Raw genomic sequence first — 17,771 nt, forward strand, 5'->3', positions numbered from 1 at the left:
CAGAAATATGGGTATTGATTCACCTCAAGACCCAGCTATACCACTCCTGGGCATATACTACAGGGACACTCGCTCAACTATGTTCATAGCAGCTTTATTCATAATTGCCAGAGCTGGAAACAATCTAGATGACCCTCAATGAAGAATGGATAAAGAAAATGTGGTACATTTACACAACGGAGTATTACTCAGCTGTTAAAAACAATGACATCTCATGAAATTTACTGACAAATGGATGGATCTAGAAAAAATCATCCCAAGTGAAGTAACCCAGACCCAGAAAGACAAACATGGTATGTACTCACTCATAAGTGGAAAGTAGCTGTAAAGTAAAGGATAACCATGCTACAATCCATAGACCCAGAAGGGCTAAATAACAAGGACTCTAGGGGGGAACTATGGGATCTCCCTGGGAAGGGGAAATAAAACTGATTTCACAAGTCGACGGACTGAGGGCAGGTGTGGGTGGGAATAGGAGGGATTAGACACAGGGCACAGGTGGAGGGTGGAGGAAGAGAGCAGTGGGAGAGACAACTGGAATTGGGGGGCATTTGGGGAGGCACTGTGGAAACCTAGTGCAATGAAAAATGCCCTGGAATCTACAAGGGTGACTAGCGAAGACGCCTACTAATGGGGCATATGGAGCCTAAATCAACCATCTTCTGTAACCAGGCAAGCCTTCCAGTAGAGGGACTAGGACATTAGCCCAGCCACAAAACCTTCCACCTACAATTTGTCCTGCCTGCAACAAATGCTGGGGTAATGGTGGCACAGAAATTGTGGGAGTGGCCACCCAATAACTGGTCCTGGCTGAGACCCATGCTATGAGACGGAGTCCACGCCTGGCATTGCCTGGATGGGAGGGTATCAGAGGCTGGATAGCCCAGAGACCTAGGATAAAACCAAACATGACTGCCCCCCCCCAAAGTCAATGGAATGATTCCTAATGACATTCTGCTATACTCATGGACTGGAGCCTCACCCAGCTGTCATCAGAGAGGCATCATCCAGCATTTGATGGGAGTAGATACAGAGAGATCCAGAGCCAAACATTAGGTGGAGCTAAGGGAACCCCATGGAAGAGGATGGGAAAGGATTGCAGCAGCCAGAGGGGTCAAGGACACCACAAGAACATGGCCCACAGAACCAACTAAGCAGGGCTCATGGGGGCTCACAGAGACTGATGCAACAAACATTGAGTCGACACGGGTCTGAGCTAGGTCCTCTGCTTGTGTGTTCTGGTTGTGTAGCTGATGTTCATGTGGGACTCCTAACAGTGGGAGTGGGAGGTGTCTCTGACTCTTTTGTCTGTTCTCGGGAGCCTTTGTTCCTACTGAGTTGTCTCATTCAGTCTTGATGTGAGGGTATGTGCTTAGCCTTATTGTACTCTGTTACGCCATGTTCAGTTGATATCCCCGGGAGGACTGCTCTTTTCTGAAGGGGAACAGAGGAGAAGTGGATTTGGGGGAGAGGGACAGTGTAGGAGAGGGACTAGGAGGAGTGGAGGGAGGGGAAACCATGTTTGGGATGTAATATATGGGAGAATAAATAAAAATAAAACATTTTGGTGTTTATATAACCTAATATAATCATTATGGGAGACTACGTACAGACCCATAACAGCTCAATTCAGTATAGAGAAGTGCTTAGGTAAAACAGTGATAAAGGACAAATACATAAAAAAGAGGGACTTAGAACTGCCCCAGTCCAAAAGGGTTACTTTGAATCTCAGAGAAATTTGAATAGTAGGGACAAAAGACCTTGATTTCCAACTTTGGCTCTGCATGTTGATAAAGGTAATAAAAAGTCACCTGACTTTATACAAATATATGAGGTAACTGGGTTATAAATTACAATGAGACAAATCAATTTCCAACTATTTTAGCTACAATATAATAAATCTAGGTACACACCTCTTGTTGTAGCCTCTTCAATTCTATTTCTATTTGTTCAAGTTCTTGTTTACAGTCCAATAACTGCTCAGTCTTTTCTTCCCTTAAACGCAAAAAGATATTTATTAAAGAATAAGCATACTACTTCCAGAATCTGTGATCACAACATTAATACACGTAAGTGATTATTTCTTAACTAACCGAGGGCTGCAGATGGCTCAGCAGTTAAGAGTATTTGCTGAAATTGCAGAGGACCAGGGTTCAGTACCCAGCACCAACTTGGTGACTCTGAACTATCTGTAATGATAGTTCCAAGGAATCCACTGCCACCTTCTTACCCATGCAGGTACCAGGTACACATTTTGTACATATACATGTTTGAAGAGAAGCACTCATACACATAAAATAAGAGTACGTAAAACATTGCTGGACAAGATGGCACCCACCTCTAATCCCAGCACTAAGGAGGCAGAGGCCAGCAGACCTCCATGAATTTGAGGCCAGTCTGGTCTATGCAGCAAGTTCCAGGGCTATACAGTAATATGCTGCTGCAGAACAAAACCTAACTAATGGAGTATTATCCATAACCAGAACACTTGGAGGGAATAAAAGCAAGAAAAAGATACTATGAATATATGACTAGATATTATGAAACTTCCACTAATGATGTTAAAAGACCAATGCAATAACTAACATCCTTATAGTTTATTACATTCTTTCTCTCTATCTCTTCATCTGTCCTACCTTAACTTTCTCTCCAACTCTGCATAATCAACAATTAAGCATGAATGATTTTTTATATAATACTGTGTATGAGGAGTTCCTCATAAAGGAACTCCAAACTATTTTCTACATTTACAATGGCCTAAAGGAAACCATACACTTACTATTTGCCATACATATTGCTTAACACATTGTTATATACATACATACACATACATAGATGTACATATATATATTGATACCAGGTCTCACTGTGTAATGCTGGCTACCCAGGAACTCACTATGTAGACCAGGCTGACCTCACAAAAATCCACGTTTCTGACTCTAGAGTGTTAAAATTAAAGGCATGCACTACCATACTCAGCAATATATCTCAATTTTTATTAATTTTTGAACTGCTTTATCTCCTATTTTTCTATAATTTTCCATCAGAGCTAATCTTCTCAAAGAAAGCCTGTATTTAATTATTTTCTGTCTTCTGTTGTCTAGTAATAAAAGGCACTGTATAAAGTAGCTTAATTTTATACATCCTCATGTTTTTCCCTGTGTTCAAAAACCACAAAATTTTAAATGATAGAGATATTCCCTTTGATAAAAGAAATATAATTTGCTAAGTTTCAGTTTTCCATATAATTAATAATGTTTTATTTAGAAGAGTCACTATAAAAATCACGTATTATATGCCTGCACATATTTCTAAAAGGAAAATATAGTCTTTAAGGTTCTTGATATCTACTGTCAAACTGCCCTGTTAAAAGAATATTAACATCCTGCTATTTAAATTTCTTATTTGTAAATTATTAGCTCCCAACTTTCCCCCCATTTATTCATTTGCTGAAGGAAGGAGGTTAAGTGTCATGGTGTGTGGGTGGAAGTCAGAGGACAACCTGAGTGAGAAAGTTCTCTCCTCCCACCATGTGGGTTCTAGGGACCAAACTTAGGTTGTCAGGCTTAACTGCAAGCACGACCTTGACGGCCCTCTTATTTCTAACTTTCTGTTAGCTTGTCTTTTTATAGATCAGAAGTTACTGCTTTTGTCATTAACTAGACATTAGTTACATGCTACAGCACCAATGAACTTGGAGGACATTATGCTAAACAAGAAGGCCACTTATAATATGATCCCTTTCTTTATATGAGTGTCAAAAACAGGCAAACCCAGGGAAAACAACAAATTGGCTACTGCTAAGATCCGAGGTCAAAGAGGATGGACAAAGACACTTTTATTCAATTATTGTGGTGATTGCACAACTTAAAAGCCCATTTAATTGTATACTTTAAAAGGATGAATTGTCAGATACTGAACTATATCTTAGTAAAAGTATTTTATTTTTTAATAAAATAATTAATCATTATATTAAAGAAACTCCCAAAATATGTAATCAACGGTGATTGAAAGAACTGCTGAAGGAAGTCTTCAATAATGTCAATTATTGTGTAAAAAGTTTAATTTATAAAGAATTAGTTATTCCATCTAATCATAAATTATACTTTTACTCTATAAATCAAAATCAATTATACTATTTGGTATTACCCATAAATGAGCATGCATCAGTTAATAGTTAATACAAATTATATTCTAGTTGTTTATTTTATAGTTTCCATTAGTTATAAAGCAATCTGGACCTTTTGTTTTTTAAAATCAAGGTTTCTGCTGCTAATCCACTACAGGAATTATCTGTTCCCATTAAAACAAAAGAAAGACTTAGTATATGCCATCTCAAGAAATATATAAAAGAACACATTTTCAAAAATATTAGATGGGATTTAATGAAATGCTAGTTACTGAAAATACTTGCTGCATGCATCTGGTATCTTTACTCACTTAAAAGCATCCACTTATATTTTCAAATCATTACACATGAAAACAATTTTTGTCAATCTACTAAGGTTGTTTGAATTTTTAATATATTCCAAGGCCAAGTAAATTCTATTTGAAAATTAAACTCTAATATAATGCAACATGGTAAATGAATTCACAGCCATCACTGCAGTTCTAATTGCATGCTTCATCTAAAGACTAGAGAAGATTGGGCTAAATTATATGGAAAGAACTAGTGTTCACTGTTTAGGCTATCCATTAGCTGCCAGTCAAACTAATAACAGCAATCTCTTCCCTAATTTTCCTGGTGCAGCTGTTTATAGAATATCCTGGGTGTGTTCACTTCAATAGACACATAATAATGCAGACATCCACAAATGAAAGCTGTATTTTTTTTTGTTTTCAAATTTTCCTACAGACTATTTAATGCTTTTTCTACCTTGCATATCCAATTCACTTTTCTAAGTTACTTTAAATAATCAATAAACAAAAGTAATTACTATCTTGTGTGTTTAAATTTAAAACCTACATTCTAAAGCTAAAATTCCAGGAAAACAAATTAAAAAAAAAAAGAGAGAGAAAACCCATAAATCCAAAATCCTTTATTCTCCTTAAAGTACAAAATACAAAACCTTCAGCAAAGATTAGTCATGCTTTTACTGTGGTTCACCCAAGAATGAATATGTAAAATTTATATTCAATTTTCTGTAATGAGCTTTGGTAATTTAGTAAGTACAATTTTATCAGTACTAATATAATCTGAATATTTTATTAAGTAGAACTGGCACTTCAATGACTTAATGTAGTTGATACACATAAAGTTATTTTTGTAATATTACATGTCAACAATTCAGTCTTTGAAAACATTGTCATTATTACTATTATTCAGGCAGGGCTTCATATAGCCCAGGCTAAGCTCAGACTTACTTTGTATCTGAGGATGATCATGAACTGCTGTATTGTCCTGCTTATACTTAAGTGTTAGGATTATAAGCATTTTTTTCTCATTTTGACAAATACTAATAAATAATTCGATTTAGGTTAACAACAGAGGACAATTGGTCTATTATCAAACTTAAAATACTGCTAAAGCCATCTTTGTTACCACATAATTCCGATCAATATTGAAAGTGAAGGACTTACAATTCCTGCCTCAGTCTTCGGATCTTGGCCTTAGCATCAGCCAGTTCCACTGAGAGGTGCTGTCGACTTTCTGTTCGCTTCATGCCAGGAGAACCACAGGGTGACTGTGCAGACGAAGAGGCATGTGGTAGAAAATGAAGACCATCTCGCTCTTCAGATAGCTCTACGATAGTCTAAGAATTACAGGGGTAAACACAGAAACAGTTTTAGTGTTCCACACATCAGTAACCTAGACACAGCAACACTAATCACTGAACATTCTATAAAATAAAACAACTCATTGATCAAAAGCATCTCAACTCTGCCAGGAAAAGTGTGTAATCCCTGAGTCCCACCCAGCACTTGGGATGCACAGACAGAGACAGTAGATCACTGTGAGACTGAGGCAAGCCTGGTCTACCCCGTGAGTTTCGGTTCAGCCAGGGCTACATAGTGAGGCCTTGTCTCAGAAACAAAGAAATAACAATCATGAAAACTACATTTTAACTTTGTCATATTAGCTGTCATTTCAAGTTTTATTCAACAGTTCATTGTTGTAGATTATTTTAAGGTGTGTTACTTTTGTTTATGCTCTGGAACATTTGTTTAATGATGCAAAGCTGTGTTACATTTGTTTGATTAAATAAAATTCACCCGAGGTCAGGAGGCTGAGTACGCACAACTAGCTGACAGGAAGTGGTAAGAAGGAGCCAAGCAGAGAAGGGATTTTAAGTACGGGTGAAAAAAAGCACAAGGGCTTTTTGGAGGCAAGCAAGGAGAGGAGGTGAGTTACTTGCTATTCAGCCTCTCTGAAGAACAGAATTCCACCTTAACCTTTTAATCTCATGTTCTTTAGAGGGACAGAGATTTAGTTAAGTTCCCTTTGTAGCTCTGAAAGAGTTGGAGCCGGATGGAACAGATTTCCTTCAGGCCATGGTTCTCAAGGCCTAATCACTGCTGGTAGCAGCGGTGTTGCTGATTCAGACAGCGGTGGCTTAAAAGGCAGCAACAATTTTTTAAAAAGGACAACAGGTATTTAGCAAATTAACACAGAAACATGACAATGCTTTTTTTTCTATCCTTAGATTTTTAAATAAAAGAAATCACATGACAAAATAATAAGATAACAACTGTTGGAAAGGCATAAAAGACATGCTGACACAGGAAAGAAAACCAGAGAGCGATTTGTCTAGAACCGTGCTCTCCAATTACAATAGCCAGTAACACAAGTGGTTATTTAATAAAAATTTAAACAGCTCAAAATTCAGTTCTTCAGTCACATGCACTAGGTTTCAAGTACAAAACAGGTATCTGTTGCTAGTTGTTACTATAATCAACAGTCTAGGAATATAATCTGGTCATCATTGCAGAATTAGACAATACCGTTTTATCATTCTATAATCCTAGAGGAAGCAATTGCTAGAGAGAATAAGATCTTAAAGGGAGGTCAGATGACTGAGGCACAAAGATTGTATGCTTACACAACTAACTAATAGTACTGTTGAGACTGCCTGGTAGCCCATCCACTGTTTATCCTATGTTCCATGTTTTTTAATACTGTACTGCTTCCCATATCAAGGCTTCCCCAATCCTTTCTCCAAAGACCCTCAGTGAGGCATAAACCTTTATATTTTCCTAAATTTCAGCATTATAGATTAAGTATGTAGCCATCCTACATTTTCTACAACTGTGTTGCTCCATTCTCCTAATTTTCCTTTTCCTTACTCGTAAATTATTTTATTCTAAACCATTTGTTTGTTTTACTTTAAACTTTCTCAGGCAAATGAACTTATCTTGTAAGGCAGCTTTAACTGTCCACCCAGACAGAATGGTATGGTGGTATTTTATTTGTACTGAAATGTGATTTTAATTGTATGTTAATAAATAAAGTTGCCCCGGGGGTCAGAGCTATTAGAGCCATAGCAAGAGTGTGGTGGTGGTGGTGGTGGTGGTGGCGGCGGCGGCGGCGGCAGCAGCAGCAGCGGCACATGCCTTTAATCCCAGCACTTGGTAGAAGAACTAGGTAAGTCTCTGTGTGTTCAGGGATACAGCCAACATTGGAGACACATGCCTTTAAGACCTGGAGGGCTGTACTTACAGGCAGTGACGAGGCAGTCACGTATTTGGGTTTACAACCAATGAGAAGGCAGAACAGAAAGACTATATCAAGACAAACACACAGGAAGTAGGTCTCTTTCGGAGAGGTAGGACCACCATAGGAGGAAGGGTAAGGTCTTAGGTCTGAGCTCTGACCTCTTGGCTTTCTTCTTTACATTGGTTCTGTGTTTCTTATTTAATAAGACGGTTGGTTACATCTACAGAATGGGTGGCATTACTATGTGGGACCATGAAATCATCATATTCCTTATAACCAAGTCTACTGTGGGAGGCCAGCTCCCACCTTTTACAGGGTTTCTATGAGGAATAAGGAATTAGTAGATAGAAAGATGGCAGAGATGTGACAGACAAAAACACAGGATAGCTTTGGGAGGATCCAGGTCAATACCCAATGGGCCCACTGTCTCTTCAAAAGGGTTTTTTAATAACCAAGGGGTGGGGCAAAAGACCTCCCCCTTGTAGATCAAAGCACATCGCAAAGCCAAGTGCAGCCCTTTCCAAATACCTGGTAACCACGCCCATGGTCCAATCATTCCCTATGAAGCCCTGTTCGGTAAAGCAAGCTCAGATCTCACTAGGAGACCTCTGGGCTCCCACAGTCTACCCTCATCATTTGTTTCTTATTTAAAAATTTAAAAAAGATTTGTTCATTTTATTTTAGATGTGAACGTTTTGCCTGAATGTATGTGTACCATATGCATGCCTAGTGCCCATTGAAGTTAGAACATGGCATTGGATCTCCTGGAACTGGGCGCTATAGATGGATGTGAACCACCATATCGGTGCTGAGACTCAGACCTGGATCTTCCACAAGAGCAACAAGTGCTCTTAAATGCTGAGCCATCTCTCTTACTACATTTTTTGTTTTGTTTTAACCACATAGCAGGATTCATTTTTTCATCCTTGGGATATTTCAGCATCTCTGTCTTACTGCTTTAATAAACTTCAGAGAGTACCGTCCAAGTTCATCATCTCTCTACAACTCCATGTCCACTACTTACTCAATAAATAGAAGTTTCTCCAGTAAAGGAATCAACTCTTTCGTAGTATGTTTCTTTTGCTATCATTGCTCCTATATGACCACACCTACCCTTGAACCTTTTTATCACTCAACTGCCTCTTCTGGACATGCAAGAGATTATTTCTAACTACTCTAGAGTTCCTACAGTCTGTTACTACAGTTAAGCTTCTTATGAGTCCTTTTCCACTTTTAATTTTAATATTATCAGTTTATTGTCTGACAATTACTTACACCTTTTTCCCTTAACATTCTCCAACAAGATCTCATTTAGCACTGTAATTTTCATAAAGGTCTATTTTAGATATAAGAAACTGAGAATTATATAGACCAGTGTAAACCAAAGTCATACAACCAATTATGGGTACTAGAGCAATTAAATTTCAAGTTGACATATGTATGTTCAATGTGCTTTTTGTAAAAATGCTACAATAAATTTGCTTTATGTATATTTTTACAAAATAAAATTCAAGGCTGACTATAGCCATATTTTTTTCCTGGTTTTCTTCTTTGATTGATTGTTTGTTTGTTTTGAGACAGGGTTTCATATAGCTCAGGATGGTCTCAAACTTGGTGTGTAGCCAAGGCTGGCTTTGAACTCCTGAACCTCCTACCTCTACCTCCATAGTTCTGAGATTACAGGTATACACTACCACATCTGACTTTTTTATTCCAGTTCTAAAGTAATAGAACTTGAAGAGAGTCCTAGATCTTACCATCCATCTTTTTTTGTTTTTTTGAAACAGGGTTTCTCTGTGTAGCTTTGGAGCCTGTCCTGGAACTCACTCTGTAGCTCAGGCTGGCACTGAACTCACAGAGATCTGTCTGCCTCTGCCTCCCGAGTACTGGGATTAAAGGCGTGTGCCACCACCGGAGGCTTGCCATCCATTTTTAATGAAGCTCTCTATACCATGCAATGATCCTTTTACTTAATTATTTATTTTTGGGCAAATTGTCCCATAAAGACTTTGTAAATGATTTCCTTTCCTCTGTTTAAGCTTCCAACTAAAAACTGCTAACATTGCTTTTCAACCAATGACCTCTTATCCAACTAATCACCTAAGACTAGCTGCTTCATTATTATATTTTTTACTCAAAACATATTCTGCATATCCTTATACTTTTCCTTCCTTTTCTTCCAAGATATGCACACAGCTTCGATGTTAAAAGAAAAAAGAGAGAGAAACACCAAATTCCTTCCTTGCTACTTTTGAAGGTGGCGTTATATGTTCCTGCCACACACCTGTCCTCCCACCCAGAAGCACATCCCAATTTCCCTGTCTTTATGGATAATGCAATGTTACTCTCCATATTGGACGAAGGCTCTGTTTCCACAGTCAACTTTATGTTCATTTTCCTGTTGTCTTACTTATCTTTAATTTTGCTAACATTTTCTGGTTTTAATAACAGTACCTAGGAAATAATATTTAACGAACATTTGGTTCCTACACAAACTGATTAGTACCTAATTATATACTAACCTTCATTTTTACTTACAAATAATGTAGTTTTTTCTCAATAAATCAGAAATCATCTTTGTTACTCCTCCCTTTTATCTTTCATCCTCTCATCCAGCATAGTATGACGCACACAAAGAGGTGGTAAACATATTTCACTAAAGTAATATACAAGTAATGCAGAGCCAAGAAAAGAACAGCTGTTCGTGGTGGTATATGCCAATAATCAATGGGTCAGGGCAGCCTGGGGCTACACTTTATATAAGGGCAGAGCCAGAAATTTATATAAAGTGTATCACAACAAGGCTCGTGACAGATGCAACTTAAAGATATCTGGTGAATGTATGGTTAAATTGGCTATTACTAAGGGGTATTTAAAGAAATTCCCGTGGCTGGGCAAAGTGGTACCCGTTGTTAATCATGGCACTCAGGAAGCAGAGGCAGGTGGATCTCTGTGAGCTCTAGGGCAGCCAGAGCAACATAGTGAAGCCTATTTCAAAAAAAGGAAAAAGGACAGAAATTTCCAAGGTCAAAATATATAATGTACTAATATACAAGCAGGACATAATTCTCTATGTTTAAAGCAAGGTCTTTTTAAAAAGTGGTTTATTTTTACTAACATTTACATATAAACTGGCTTAATGAACAAATTTTGTTTTATCAAGGTAATTTCTTGTGTTTTCCATTGAATTTTACATTTTTATTACTTAATTTTACATTTTTATTTTTTATTTTATTTATTTATTTTTTTTTAAAGATTTATTTATTTATTATGCATACAGTGTTATGTCTGCACATATCTCTGCAGGCCAGAAGAGGGACCAGATCTCATTACAGATGGTTGTGAGCCACCATGTGGTTGCTGGGAATTGAACTCAGGATCTTTGGAAGAGCAAGCAGTGCTCTTAACCTCTGAGCCACCTCTCCAGCCCTTTTTTACATTTTTATTACTTAGAGAAAGCAAATCTTAAAAGGAGTTTTAATCCTCTGACTTTAAAAGAGAATTTAATGACTATTTTATGACTTTGGATAAATACATATTGATTATATTTGTTGCCTTTATGTCTATAATTATGGATGCATATATATTTGAAGGCTTAATATGTGATATACCTAAGTTTTGCCTAAATGTCATGGAAATTTTGTAGTTAGAGGAACATAAGTTTAATATATGCAAAGATAAAGTAAGTGCTGTTTTTATAAAATATGAATTGCATCTCGATCTGAAATGGCCTGAAAGCTCTTGGGTCTGTCTTCCAGTTGTACTTACTACCATTCAGATGAAAGGACTATATTATTTGGCTAGTCCTTCTATTTGAAACCCGGTCTACATGTGTTTGCTTTAATTAAATGTTTTCCGACTGTATATGTGAGATGTACTTGTTCATCAAGTACTAAGTTATTTATGGCTGACTACTGCTGTTTTCTAAACTTGTAAGAGGTCTAAACCTATAACGAGCTAAGTATACATAAAACTTCTGTACATTACTGCCTTTTCCTATACTATGTTCCTCCACTACACATTTTTTTTTCTAAAATACAAATTTTAGAATACTTTACCAAGTTGGTATCACCTAAAAATTATTAGCAATGATAAACTTTTCAAACTTAAGTGTGCTCCCAATTGTATCACAACCATCATTTTGCATGGAAATAATTAAACATACCTAAGTGTTTTAAACTTCAAGCAGTTAGACAATGGTCACCAGGAGGCCTGATAATAATAATGTATGTAATAAAACTAAAGAGACTTTTGTAAACTGCTAAACTTTCTTTGGTTATAACTGTTGACTGTTGATATTTTACAGGAGTTTAATTTTCAAAGCAACCTGAGCAGTAGTCTGAGATGCTAGAACATCACATAAAGAGTAGATGAAGTTATGTTTAGGGATAGTTTGCAGGTAAACTCAGCCTAAGGCCTTTCCTCGAGATCTGTCAGCTGTTTCAATGTGACCAATGAGGTCTCTGGGACAGGCCTGGCTGCTCACACCAAAAATCATGGCACTTGGGAGGTGGAAGCAAGAAGAGAACTCATGGTCATTCTCAGATACATACTAACTAACTTTGAGATCAGCCTGGGAGATGTGAGACCTTATAAAATAATTTTAAAGAACAAAATAAAAGCACTGACTCTCTAACTGCTTGTCACCTCCCCTACCAACATGGGATCAGATGGGCAACAAAACCAAGAAATTTAGCAAATTCTTGTGCTTCAAGGCAATGGTTTTTCCACTTATATCAACTATATATTCAGTCACACTTCTGCACTACTGCCAAAGTAATGGGGTGACTTGAAAAACACACAGGTATAAAAATCAGAATAATAATAATTTAAAAAGAAAAAGAGAAAAGACCTAATAATACTGTGCTTATTAGATATCCAAGGTTCTTTTATTTCCTTTCTAATTCCTGTGTTTTACACACGCATGCACACACACACACACACACACACACACACACACACACACCAAACAAACAAAAAAACAATAACAACAACAAAAGAAAGACATTACAGTTGGTACAGCATGTAGGTTTCACATCTGCAAATTAAACCAACTGTGGATGGAAAGTAATAAGGGAAAAAATCCCTATGTTTGTATTGCACATGTACAGACTTTTTCTTGTTACCACTTTTTAAATAATACAGAATAACAACTATTTGTCTATTATTTACATACTATTCATTATTATAGGTAATTAAAAGATGATTTACAATATACAAGATATTTGTAGTTTTATAAGTAAACACTGTAACACCCCCCCCCCCTTTTAAAAGAGACTGAGCATTCATGGCTTTAGTATCCTTTTTTTTTTTTAAAAAAAGGTTTTTGTGACAGAGTTTCTCTGTGTAGCCCTGGCTGTCCTGAAACTCTTTAGACCAGGCTGGCCTCGAATTCAGAGGTCCACTGTCCTGGACCTAAAGTACTGGGATTGATTGTAGTATCTTAAGAAGGTCCTAGAACCAATATGCCCCACAGATACCAAAGGATGATTATAGTTGATCACCTATCCCAAGAAACAGGGTATCCATTCTAGAAAACTATTTTTTTTTCTTTTAAGAAAGCAAACTTCCATGATACAATGAGAGAACCAACCTCTGAATGTTCGTCTCTCTCATCTATCAGTCTTTTTAGATGTGATACCATATTCTTCAAGAGTGGTTCTACATCTTCCTGAGACATATCTGTCACCTCCATCCATTGCAGATCAAATACATTTTCCTGATTATGCGTTACCTTTAGAGAGGAAAGCAAAATAAACAATCGAAGAATGGCTAATACTTAAATACTGATTTGAGTTTAGTACAAAATTAGTTCAACTATAAAAGCAGAAAGAAGTAGATTTCAAATTGATGACAAAACTAAACATTTTAACAGAACAAATAAATTCTCATCTGGATTCTGAAGTTAAATAAGGGAAAAAGATGATATATGAAATACAGTCATCTGAGAATATTTTAAATACTACCAATTTTCACAATTTTAAAATTCTCTCCCAAAAGGTAAAATTTAATATATAGCCTAATTCTAAAAAGACATTATAAGATTTAAAGCTCATGAATAAATAGTTATGGAAGTAGAAGCTTTTAAAATAAATTTTAATTAAAAATTACATTAACATCAATATTGACATGGTACATTATGCCTCAGATTTGTTTTTATACAAATATTTAAAAAAAATCAATGTATTTGTGGAATTCAAATAACAGCTCAATAAAAATGATCATTCATTTAAGAGAAAAGGCCAATAGACTAAGTTTATTGTCTTTATCCTATCATTCATTCTATGCTACCTAATAAAGACATAAACGTTATTCCTCAACATTCATGTCCTTATAGACAAAAGAGAGAGCAAATGTGTAGTAAGCATTGTGCCATAAATAAGACAATTCACTGATGGAATTACCTATCTCTAAAGAAAAGAATTTTACATAAAAATAAGTTTGATTTACATTTGATCTTTAATTGTTCTTGTTTATCCTGTATTTGGGGAGATAATATTTTAAAAACACACTGCAAACTTCATAAAAATACATTAATTAATATAAATGTAAGTAGTTACCTCTTGAATATGTGCGGCAACTGCTGCTTTTGTATCAAAATCTAAACCTTGAATTCGTTCAATAAATTCTTCCTTTTTCTGACACTGAAATAAATGGAGGGGGAACCATTCAGACTCTGTATTGCCCTTAAAATGCTATATATAAATAAGCCTCAAGCTTTACAATATTTCAACAGCACAGTAGGGTTTTGTTCTACATTTAAACGACTTCTCAGATAACTCACCTAATGAAGATACAATGATTTTAAAATATTTAAGAGCCAGGCACTGAACTCTACAGTTTTATGCTGGAAAGTTCTGAAGTAGGAACATATTACACTGTGCATCTGAGGTCAGGATATTATTATGCTAACTTAACAAACAGAGAAGTAAAGAATCAAGAACTTGTTTCAGAGAGAACAAGTCACTTGCCAAAACCCACAGTGAGTCAGTGGCAGAATTCGGAACACTGCCAAAACGCTCAGTCAGTCCCTGACTGTCACCAAACAACACTGCCTTTCTTCTGTGGAAAAAAAAATTCGGCAAATTTTACTTCAAGCCTACAATTTATTCTCTCATATTCAGCCTATCAATCTTAATAAAAGAAACTAACTCTGATGGCCCAGGTCAACATTTATAAGGTAATATAATAAATATCTGGTTTGATTCTACTCTAACAAAGTAACCAGGGACAAAATTTAATAATTATGAATACACATGTAATCAAATAGGAATAAGGCAGCAATTTCTTATTGTCAACTTTTTAAAGTTTTATTTCAGCTACGAACACAAAATCTAAACCTAACCTTTCCCCAATAATAATTAACAACAACACACATCGTTATCTCTGTCTGTCTCCATCTTGTCTATTACGATTCGACTGCTAATAGCTGTATTCTTGCAGCTACCAAATGAGAGGTGCATACAAATGGACAGCACTGCCTTGTGCCAAGCTAAGATGCATCTCCTGGGCCAATTACAGAGCCAATGAAAACAATAAACCCTAAAGAAAAAAACTGGCTCTTTGATCATTAAGAAACAAACCTCTGATTCAAGCTAGTGAAGTTGCTAATGCTCTATTTCTGTCATTACACAATCTGAACATACTCTATACTTTCATCCAGAGTTCAACATCCCAGGCAAAACTAAAGTATTGTTATGATATAAAAATGTTTAAAGTAAATTACCAGGAAAACACAATTCCTAGGTATGATTAGGAACTGAGGAGTTTGGGAGGAAATGGAATAGGGATCAATAAGCTGAAAAGCACTAACTTTTTTTGGTCTAGAAATACTAAATAGGTCTGTAAGAACAACTGAGAATTAACTTTCTCACTGTATATTCACAGCATATGTAAACTAGTTTTTCAGAGACAGCAATCCATTTCTGTAATTACTGACTTATGAATAGTTTTTTAGCCAATCAGAACATAAAATGGCAGGGTTATTATGAAATGTAATAATTAAAATTCATGCGGAGTACCCCAGTTCAACCATCTTATGGTTTTTCTGCTACAGTTTTTAAAAGAAATTCACGTTTCCTTTTATAAGCCCCACAAGCCTGTTTCTTCACTAGCACTACCTTGAGAAACTCACCATTTATACAGGACAATATTCACTAACGAAGGTGTTTTTTTAAAGTGAATGCAGCATAAGTAGTTGTAAATGAGTAAAAACAGTGTTTCCAACTAAAGACCTGATGACCAAATTAGAATAACACCAAAAACAGACACCATATTTATCTTAATATTTAATCAGTTGTTAAGTAAACAATCGTGTACAACATATTACAGCAATGTAATGACTTAATTTATAGATGAACACTGCCCCCACAGTGGTTACTAGAGGCTAGAAAGGGTGTTAAGAAGAGGAAGATGGTGGGAATACATTAGATCGGGGGATGGGGGGGGCTGCTAACGGATACAAGTATACAGACAGACAGACAGGATGATAACTTATGTCATATATACTACAGTAGGATCATTATGGTAGACAACAATTAACTGAGCATTTCAAAATGACCAGTACAGAGGATTCTGTATGCCCTTAAAACAAAGAAATAATGTATTGAGGTGGTAGGTATACCAGTAATCCTGATCTGATCATTACCAACCGTGTGTGTGTGTGTGTGTGTGTGTGTGTGTGTGTGTGTGTGTGAATGTGTATGTGTGTGTCTATACACACACATATATATATATATATATCTCCATATACACACTCATACACATCTCCATATATATAGTCACACTGATTCACATACATGTTTAATTACTTCACGTAAATTAAATATTGTATCTCCAAAGCAGTAAGCTCTAAAAGCCAACACAATCAAGAACATAAAATGTATGTAAATACATGTGAAATATTACTAGTGAACTTATTTGTTTGTTTACAAAAATCTCATTTCATAGGCTGGGTGCATAGCTCAGCTGGGAAAGTGCTTTCCTAGCATAGACAAATACAAAGGTTCAATTCAAGCACTGTAAACATTGGGTATGGTGGTGCATGCCTGTAATCCCAGCATTGGAAGATGGAAGTAGAGGAATAAGAAATTTAAGGTCAACCAGGCTGAATAACAAGTTTGAGGCCAGTTCTGAGATATATGAAACCCTGTCTCAAAAAAAGGGAAAACAAGCCCTAAAACAAAACACAAAATATTTCACTCTATGAAGAGCTAGGATAACTATACATTGAAATAATTCATTTTTTAAAAAATTAGTGGGCTTCAGATACAGCTCAAGGGGTGGTAAAGTATTTGCCATACAAGCTTGATAACTTGCTGTCAGAACCCTGGATGTGGTAAGGTGTATCTGTAATCCCAGTGTTCTCACAGAGATTGCAGGCAGAGACAGAACTCCTGAAACTAAAAAAACTGCTGTAGGCACACGTGAACAATCTCAACAAGGTTGTTCTCTTTCTTCCACAAGTGTCATGGCATGTTCATGTACATGTACACACACACGTTTTTAAGTTAATTAAATGGAAAACCTAGTATAGTAGAGTTGGAAGTCATGCCAGTGTTCTTTAGCCTACTAGCAAATTGACTTAAGTCTAAAGTGACTATCTCAATTTGTTGCAGTTATATATGCTCCCACTGTAATTATTAAAGTAGCATACTAGACTCACAAATATCCAACTTCTAAAATAACTTAAATATTTACCCAAGCACTAATCTTATTTGAGGATTAAGAAAACCTTTATAAGATATAACACCTGGCAAACGATACAGTCAATAAATCTTGGCTATCATTATTGATAAAAGAGCAATAAGACTGAGAGTGTTGTTAGGAAAGTCTTGCTGGGTGCACTGGCGTGAAACTCTAATTCCAATGCTGGGAAGCAGAGATGAGAGGATCCCTGGGACCTGACGGCTGGCTAGCAAATACAGCTGAATCAGGGAGTGCTAGGTTCAGTGAGACACCCTATCTCAAGAAATAAGGTGACTGACACCTGATACTGATCTCTGACCTTCACATGCCTACATGCATACATGCAGTCATGTACATAAACAAATACCACACACAAAAACATTTCCCACAAAGTCTCTCATTTTACAATTATTTTTATGTGGAAGAGAGT

General features: G+C 36.3%; 1 protein-coding gene across 6 annotated transcripts in view; it reads right to left on the bottom strand.

Annotated features, from left to right (window-relative positions):
* Ccdc88a (coiled-coil domain containing 88A) overlaps positions 1–17,771 on the bottom strand; it is a 162,281-nt gene that overhangs the window by 80,772 nt on the left and 63,738 nt on the right. For all 6 annotated transcript variants that reach the window (XR_003736777.2, XM_028891525.2, XM_028891527.2 and 3 more), the window contains exons 6-9: positions 14,215–14,298; positions 13,248–13,388; positions 5,581–5,753; positions 1,914–1,995 (exon numbers count right to left, since the gene is read on the bottom strand). Coding sequence is in view for 5 of the 6 variants with exons in the window: in XM_028891525.2 (XP_028747358.1) it covers positions 1,914–1,995; positions 5,581–5,753; positions 13,248–13,388; positions 14,215–14,298 (480 nt within the window). In the remaining variant the exon portion in view is untranslated. The remainder of the gene's footprint in view (positions 1–1,913; positions 1,996–5,580; positions 5,754–13,247; positions 13,389–14,214; positions 14,299–17,771) is intronic.

This window comes from Peromyscus leucopus, chromosome 10 (assembly GCF_004664715.2).
Source record: "Peromyscus leucopus breed LL Stock chromosome 10, UCI_PerLeu_2.1, whole genome shotgun sequence".
Classification (NCBI taxonomy): domain Eukaryota; kingdom Metazoa; phylum Chordata; class Mammalia; order Rodentia; family Cricetidae; genus Peromyscus; species Peromyscus leucopus.